This window comes from Protobothrops mucrosquamatus, unplaced genomic scaffold (genome assembly GCF_001527695.2).
Source record: "Protobothrops mucrosquamatus isolate PMUCROS unplaced genomic scaffold, P.Mucros_1.0 scaffold557, whole genome shotgun sequence".
In the NCBI taxonomy this organism is placed as follows: domain Eukaryota; kingdom Metazoa; phylum Chordata; class Lepidosauria; order Squamata; family Viperidae; genus Protobothrops; species Protobothrops mucrosquamatus.
The window spans coordinates 131,030-139,885 of record NW_015386860.1 but is presented as its reverse complement, the minus strand read 5'-3'; the positions used below and the strand labels follow the sequence as shown (position 1 = coordinate 139,885).

At 36.4% G+C, this 8,856-nt stretch overlaps 1 protein-coding gene across 1 annotated transcript in view; it reads left to right on the top strand.

Annotated features, from left to right (window-relative positions):
• MCPH1 (microcephalin 1) overlaps window positions 1-7,774 on the top strand; it is a 113,159-nt gene extending 105,385 nt beyond the window's left edge. Inside the window, exons 13-14 of the mRNA XM_015817175.1 lie at window positions 5,129-5,366; window positions 7,584-7,774. Of these exons, the coding sequence (XP_015672661.1) occupies window positions 5,129-5,366; window positions 7,584-7,666 (321 nt within the window). The 3' untranslated portion in view covers window positions 7,667-7,774. The remainder of the gene's footprint in view (window positions 1-5,128; window positions 5,367-7,583) is intronic.
• The last annotated feature ends 1,082 nt before the right edge of the window (window positions 7,775-8,856 follow it).

The window sequence follows — 8,856 nt, the reverse complement described above, 5'->3', positions numbered from 1 at the left end:
AAAGTATTAGATTAGGAGTGGGGAGAGCTCCAGGGTGATGATGAGGAAAATTGGAAGAAAGAGAATGTTTTGTATGCCACTTGAACTCCTGAATGAAAAATGGAATAAAAATCTAACAATAAATACAGTAGATAAATAATCAGTTGAGAGAGAGAAATACATTAAGGTAAGAGAAACCAGGCCATGGATAGATTGTAAAGGAGAAAATGTTTTCTATGTGATCGCTAGTGTCAAGCATGACTTGATGGCACATAATTACCGATCAGATCTTATATATGTCTATTAAGATGTAAATCCCAATGTGTCCACTAAGACTTAATCTATACTCTTTGAGATTAAACATTCAGCCTCTTTAAAATATGGAAAATGCATACAAAGGGATGAAGCAAGCCACAAGATGACATGGGTTGAGATGCTAGTCATCAAACGTTGGAAGTCCCTCCATGTTCTTTGTCTCTTTCATAAAAAAGAGGGAAAGGGAAAACTGAAAAAGGAGACAGCCAACAAGCATAAATGAAGCTGGAAAGAAAGAGAATCCAAGGACCTATCAGGTACTTGGTTTGCTGCCTTAAAGGTAGGTGGATGGGTGGGATATTCAACTCCTCCAGTTACTGAGTAACAGGTAAAACAGGGAACCTGTAGAAAACAGCAGAAACACATGCCCTCTTCTGTTTGTGGATGGACCCTGTTGCCTTTCACTGTATTATTGTACCTTTTAGTTCCAAAATACAAACTATAAGTACATGAAAATATTGATCCTCTGTTTTGGATGGGATGTTGCAGTGCTATCAGCTTTGAGAGCTCTAGTTTCTTGTTCAAGCATACTCTCGAGTCAGTATGTATGTCTGAAGTAATGCCAAATTTTATGAACTTTTATGGAAAAAAGCGGGGGTGATGGCTCAGCAGTTAGACATTGAGTTGTCAGTTGGGAAGCTGACAGCTGAGGTTTAAGACCCGAGCGTTACATGATGGAGGGAGCTCCCGTTCTTGCCCCAGCTTCTGCCCACCTATCAGTTCAAAAGCATGCAAATGCAAGTAGATAAATACGTACCACTTCGGTGGGAAGGTAACAGCATTCCATGCTCCTTGGCGTATAGTTATGCTGGCTGCATGACCACGGAAGCTCTTTGGACAACACTGGCTCCCTCAGCTAAGAAACAAAAGGTGAGCACCACCCCTAGAGTCGGACACGACTGGACAGTCGTTAGTATGTCCTTTTATGAAAAAAGGACATACTAATAACATTGGATATTACCTTCCATTACTTATATCAAGGAATTTACGTGGATATTTGCAAGCCTTATTTTTAAGTGCTTTTGAAAAGATGGTGGCAGTAGCTCCGAGAAAACATTTCTGTGGATTTCAGAAATATCTTTGGAGGTACAAAGTAAGCACAATGAAGGATATGGAAAGAGGCAAAGATAGCTTCCTTTTTCAGTTGCAGATTTTTATGAAAATGTAGAGTTCTCTACATATATTTGCGATGGGAAAAAAATGCTGCTAATATAATAGCCAAATCCTAAATTCAAATATATTATTCAGATCTTATCCCACTGATTTTACAGTGTGGCCTTTTGTAAAATCAAGCATATATTATATGCTTACATTTGAACGATTTCTGTATAAACCGAAAAAAGATACAAAATCAGCCCTTACCTAAACTGCATTTAGAAAGAAGTTCAGCAGCCCAAACCTCAGATTTTCTATTCATAATCCAAGTTTTATTTGTTATAATAGGATAAAATAATGCATTTAAAAGTATAACACGCAACTTGGCTTCCCCAGTTTGAACTTTTCAATTCTGGCTGATTTTGATTGTTGTAAACCTATAAAATAACAGCCTTTTTTCATATAGTTTTCTTGTCAATTTAGGCTCATTTTTAATATAATAGGAACCACAGTGAGCATAGAATGGCTTTTCTTTATGGCCTCAGCAATTATAAGCTTTAAAGAACAATGTTGAACAAACAGGAGTACAATAAATTCTTTAAACCATGCCTCTCAAAAATGTGTAAAACAGCAGGATTACAATCAAGTTAAAGCTTAACATAGGCTCTTTCTAACAAATGCAGATTCTGCTGGATCTGAACATAAACAGAGTTTGTCAGTTCTAATCAGCTTAGATTAGAAACTTTAGAGCTCCACGCTATCAACCACAACACGACAATTTTAGCACAAGGTCTTTTAAAATTGGGTTTGATTATTAATTTTAGATATGGTAAAGCTAGATTTATATCCCATGGAGATTGTTATTCTTCATTTGGACTTTACTTGTTAACCTAAATGGGTGGCATGAGAGATTAGTAAAAATAAAATAAAATAAATAAGCTATTTTGGGTTATATGAGAAGTTTGTCTCATATTTATCCCGAGGTACTTTTAAGATTAAAAAACTGTACATGTGAGCTAGAATATTTGGCTCAGTATGGGGAAGAAGCAACTTGGGGGCCTAATTGGCCATAGAAGCTTCTCTTTTGACTCACAGGACTTTGTTACAGAGTCCAGCCACCCTTTCCCAAGGCCATAATTTTTTTCCAGACTAGGAGACTTTTCTTTTTCCCTTCCCTATCCACAGCTGTCTTGGAAGGGAAGGAAACGCTGACATCCAAACAACAGCTGCAAATTTAAATTGGCAATCTGTTGCCAATTTAGGTAGTCCTTAACTGATGCTGCAACGATCATAAGTGTGAAAAATGGTCATAAGTCGCTTTTTCCAGTGCCGATTTAACTAAATGATTGTAAGTTGAGGACTACCTCTACCTGAATGATCTGAAGTGAACAGCATGTTTTTTTTTCTTCCTCTTACATTCGCATGAATGTCTCCAGTCTGTTTTCAGACTGAATCCTGTCTTTTGTTTACATGGGCACTGATGGGCATTGTCCTAATTAGCAATATCATAAGAGCAGAACTCTTAAGTTAACTCTATGATTTAAATAGTCATCATAGATATGTAAGTCTGCTCCACTTTATATTTTTCAGATGTATTAATTTTTTTAATGTTGCATTTATATCTTGTTTCTTCTCCAAAAGCACAGATTAGTGCACTTGGCAAGGTGTTCTTCATTTTATCTGAACAACCAACACTACAACCCTGTGTTGGGTTAAGAGACGGTGATGAAGCCAAAGTCATGCATTGTTCAACAGTCAAATGTTGATGTGAACCCGGGTTTCTCCTCTCTCAGATACAGTCCATTAGCCGATATGCCAGATGGATAGTATGCCAAGATAAAGCTATAAAGATTTATGACTTGCCTTTTTGGAAAAGAAGTACAACATATCTTATGATATTATTCACCGTTTATATCAAATTCCAACTTATTTTACTTTCCTGCACAATAACTGAATGTAAACAAGTCTTGTGACTCCTGAAAAAGTTGACTCACTTCCTGTTTTGTGAATTCTGATGGCATTTTGCTGGTTCATATCCTGCCTTTCTTCCATCCAAGAGCATAAGGCCATGTCACATAGGGCTCCCATATGTCACCCAACTAGAGGCCAGACCTGCTTGGCTTCTGGAAGGCTACTCCTCCTGGTCACCAGGTCCCTTAAATGTTAATACCATTATCTTTTTCCCCCTGAAATAAGAAGAGACAAATTTGTGGGCCATGCTACAAACATGTATCCTTTTAGAGGGCTAGGATTGGAGTAGGACTCACATAATTCTAATTTCTCTCTGAAAAAAATCCAGAATTCTTAGACTAGGAAAATAGACATACCAGGACGAACAGTTATATTTAACACATAGTTGCCTGTATGGAGGGAATTTCTATCACAAGTTTTTTATACAGTAATTGGGTGGAAATCAGTTACTCATCCCCTCAAGTTAACCCTCTTGAAATCCATCCATTGATTAGCTCCCTTGATTTCAATTGATTTATTCTTAAATTTGCACATCCCTTTGCCCAGCCATTGTATCCATTAGTGGATTTAATACAGACCACTCTCTTGATATTAATGAGGGATGAATAAGAGTCATGAGGGAAAGTAATCATGCATAACTAACCAAATTTATAGTGGCATATCATCCTTTCTGGGAGATATTATTCATCTTCCCATCCTATTCTTATACAATCTCATTTCTGCTTAATTATCATGGGCATTGAATATGCTTTTTGTAGTAAAAGCCTCCTTCGTCTGGCCTGTTAAGTCCACACATATGATGGCTTAAGCGTGCAAGTGCAAACAGTCCTATCAAAATAAATTGCTTGATCTTAGCAATCATCAGATTTTTATTCCATTTCTTACATACATATCTGCCACATTGCTCATTTACCTAAATATAAGTTTACTGAATACAAGGAGCTTTCTTCTGAATAAATATAACAGAGCTTTGCCCTTTGAGATGGCTGCCCTTCTGGAATTCAACTGTTATTGTGCATTTCATTATCTTGTGTTAAGAAATATATAATCCTGCTTTCAGCTTAAAAATTCCCAAAAGAGCAAGAAACCGGCAGTAACTGAATACAAATTATTTTACAGCTAGAAGAAATCTAACAAATGGCTGTACTTAGACAACATGCTTAACTACCTATTTCAAGACTTAGTGACTGTGAAACTGGGTTGTTTTAAATCTTGGTTATTTGTGGCTTTATACTCTGTGTGAACCCATCCTGCTTGGCTAGTTTATGATTCAATATACTTTTCAATCCCAGAAAATGGTTTGATGCAGTAATAGTATGATTCAGATTAAGGCTGTTGAGTCTGCAATGTTTTATTATGGAACTAGATGTTTTCTTTCTTTATATTTGTTTTCATACAAAAAAATAAAGGCATAAAAATTGAAAAAAATAAACTTAATTTAAAGCTTTATTGCAGTGGAATTCATTTCTGTCTTTATTATCAATATGATAAATAATAAAACAAATATAGAAGAAATAATTTTTGAATATCAAGAACATTCTGATATTATTTTTAACATTACAGAGTCTATATTATTGATTTGTGTGTGTGTCAACTTTGAGAGTTTATTATAACTTTACACTAAATTTTAAGCAGTAGGCATTCTAATAGAAAATTTGTATGCAAGCAAATTGTGAAATATAGCAATATGTTCCCAAAACCAAATGCTTCATCCTCTAATGACATTATATTTATTCATTTACTTATTTCTTTTCCCTTTTTCAAACAGATTTCCCGATTTCAGCACAATATTCTTAAAGAAAAAGGGTATCAAAAACTCTTTGCCAATCAACCTCTAATGTTCATATCTCGTACAAGTCAGCCCCCCTATCAGAAGCTCTGTGAGTTGGTACAGCTTTGTGGAGGAAAAATATGTAAAACCCTCCGTCAAGCTAAAATTTGTATTGGACAGTGCAAAGTTGGAAAGTATGTGGATATGCAATGTTTATCAGAAAAGTGGATTATAGGTAAGAGATCCCATTTTTACTTTCTAAAATATAAATTTTATGTGTTCTAAAATATAACTTTGATATCCTTACATTTAAGTGAGGGGTATGTTTGAGATTGATTGATTGATTGGTTGGTTGGTTGGTTGGTTGATTGATTTAGCCTAGGGATGGGAATTATCTTAATCTCAGGGTTGTGTTTGCACAAATCAATGTATGGGTCTCTACAGCATTAACCAACATTAACATTATCATATAGAACCTGTGGCCATTCTCTATTTCTCCTATGCACAAGAAATTTCATGGCTTCCAATGTTGCAGAAGCAAATCTATCATTGCGCAGTGTAGCTTTCCCTTCCCTTCTTTTTTTTTCCTTGAACTTCACATTGCCTTTCCTTTGCACCTTTTTCTATATCTCCCTACAGCAGATTTCAAGCCTGTATTGGCAGATAATGAAGGGAAGTGTTGGGTGGACCGTATTGAGTATATGTCTATATCCATTTATACTCTGTGTATACAGTTAAGTTGTATGTAGATATAGATAATATTTTTATTATAGCATTATTTCCTGTTCCTATAATCAGGTAAATTACAGTCTGTTTCCTTGTACGACTTAAACTTACTCTAGAATTTCCCATGTCATCCATAGATTTTAAGTCTAAACAAGTAGGATCATTACAGTCCCAGAAGTTCCCATGCTTCAAATCTGACACGTTGCCTCGACTTGAAAATTGGTCTATCTCTGTGCCCTGGAGCAAAGTGTCCAAGTGAAGCAAAGCTGGTTTGAGTGGCCACTTCGCTGAGAGAGGAAAGGACTTCTGTGTCAAGGTTGCGTTAGTGCAGGAGATTCCCAGGGAGATTCTCAGAGCAGGAATGTAGAGAATGTAAACATGTAACTGCCTTCAACTTATGGTTCAAGGAAGCATGAGAAACAGATGGCAAAAGCCTCTCTATGCAGGGAAAGAGAAAGAAGGAAGGAAGGAAAGAAGGAAGGAAAGAAGGAAGGAAAGAAGAGAGCACAAAGGATCTGAAGCAGAAATAGATATAAATTCTGTACCATCTCTTCCACTGTCACTGACTGTCAAGTGATTGCAATGGCTTCCCTCCCTGAGACACTGAAGATTTGGTTTCTAGTCACGTTTATCCAAGTCACCAAGGAGTTACAGTCCTAGAAAAGTATGATGTTCTGTATGAGCACAGAAGTCCCTTTTAGCATTCTAGTAGTATGGCTACTGTGAAACCACACTTGAAAAGAGAATGTTGCTCCTGAGGGGCATTTTGATCAAACTTATCAAAATGAAATGCCCCACTGAAGTTCGCTTATACACATGGCCAAGAAGAGCCTTGAGTTGCTTTTACAGAAAACCGACTACATGACCTAATTATTGTGTCTGAATTGGGAGTGTCTTTCCCTGTGGCTGCTTACTCTGCCCAGCTCCATTTTCTTTGTGTACATGAAGTTCATGAGTGGATGATGAATTTTTGCACTTTCACTTCTCAATGGATAAAAGGGAATGTTCAAACTGGGATAATTGCAGTTATCTGGATGTGGGGTCTCCTTTGGCAAGCAAGCCGAACTCACTAGTACGCAAGATGAACCGAACCCTACTTTCAGTTAACCATTAGTCTTGTGTTTTCGTTTTAAACAGAGGGTAAAAAGGCAGCGTCCATGCCAAATGTTGCCTTATCTGCAAATGAAGCATGTGTGAAGCAATATTAGTTACTAAGAATGTTCAGATCTTTGGGGGTGAGAAGGAGTGCTACTTCTGGCTTTTGCAAGTACTAAAGAAGGTTAAGAGGAGGCTGTGAGTTGACAAAAAATGCCTCAGTGGGGTAAATCTTGTCTCTTATCCTTAACAGGATAAATTGCAGCACCTTCTTAATGGAAAGATCTCCAGATAAAGCTGTTTTAGACTGGTGACATTCCTGTGTTAACAGTTTGGAGCATAGTTTCTTTTTTTCTCAACCTACTGCTAAAATTGAAATATCCAGACATTTAAAATCTTAAACTGTTTGTTTTCCATTCTGTTGAAAGCTCAACCAGCAGGTTTAACAGCAGGAAGACTTAAAAAGGCAATCCACCTTTTCTGGATTGAATAAAGCAGAAACCGGTGCTTCAAATATGACGTTATTAAGCAGTAATACTTTAAATATCAGTACAATCTACTATCCTGTGAAAGTTATGGATCTATTGATTCAGTGCCCATTCTAAATTGTATTCTTCCTTTCTCTCTCCAGATTCAATCACCCAGTACAGGATCTGCCCTCTTGAAAACTACTTGTTTCAGAACAAGGTTAAGTCTGCATCAAGGATCAATTAATGTCATAAAATTTGGGTTGCATCTAAGAAATGGAACAATTAATACTGTTGTGTTTCAGGTTTGTGAGTGTTGAACAGGTTGAAAGCCAAATGTATGTATTGTAAAAACAAAAACAAAACAAAAAAGGGTAATGTTGAAATGGGGAAAGGAATAGCAGTTCTAAAATCTACACACAGTCTTACCAAAGCATGGTCTAGGCAAAAAATACAATGTCAACAGGCGTTGAGTAGCACATTTAATAAAAATCTGTCAGCTGAGCTAGGATGAGACAATTCCCATTTCTCCTGTGATCCCTTAACCTCCAGAGCAGACACTATGTCACGTGGATAGAAATCTGCTCATATAATGTTTGATTTCATCCACTATACTTAACCTAAGGAACTATTTTATCTTACTGGATGTTACACTAAGCTGTAAATAAATCCATCTGATATATATTAAGTCAAAGCCAATAAACTATGAAGACGTAGATGAAGCAGACTATTATTTTAAAAAAAATCTTTATAAACAGAAAATCTTGTCTGCTGCTCTTTATGAACTTTTCACCAAAATGCCACTTGAGGGTTACTTAACAAACAAGGACCCCTCCTTCATAGACAACAAACACATGTACCCCTTTATTAAGTAACTTGCTGCCAAAGCAGCAATATATCATGGTCTGAAATAGAAATATTTTAATAAAAAGTGACATGTGAACACATGGTTCCCAGTAAACAGCAAAATAGCATTTTTTTAAACTTATGTTTAAAAATTTTTCTATCATGGTTTTTTAGCTCTCATAAATGTTTTACACACAAAAACCTGTCATCATTAATTTATGTAACCAAACATTCCAAAATAGTTTTCTCATAAATTCTCTAGAAATGAAATTTTAAATTGTATATAGGGGAATCTCTAGGGAAAGCTGTTCATTTTTATAAAGCACATATGTAACACATTTTACAGTGAGACGCTAATAAAGATATTTACAACAAGGTATTTTGAAGGCTAATGTCTGTTCATTGTTGCTTTCAGCTGAGGAAACTTTTGCAAATTTAGGTTTTATGCAAAAAACCTAAATCAGGGGTGTCAAACTGCCAGCCCACGGGCTGGTTGCATCATATGGAGGCCACGCCCACTCCAGCTCTGGCAATGCAGAAAAAGTCGTGATACGTCACGACACGTCATGTGATGTGACGTGGCAAGTTTGA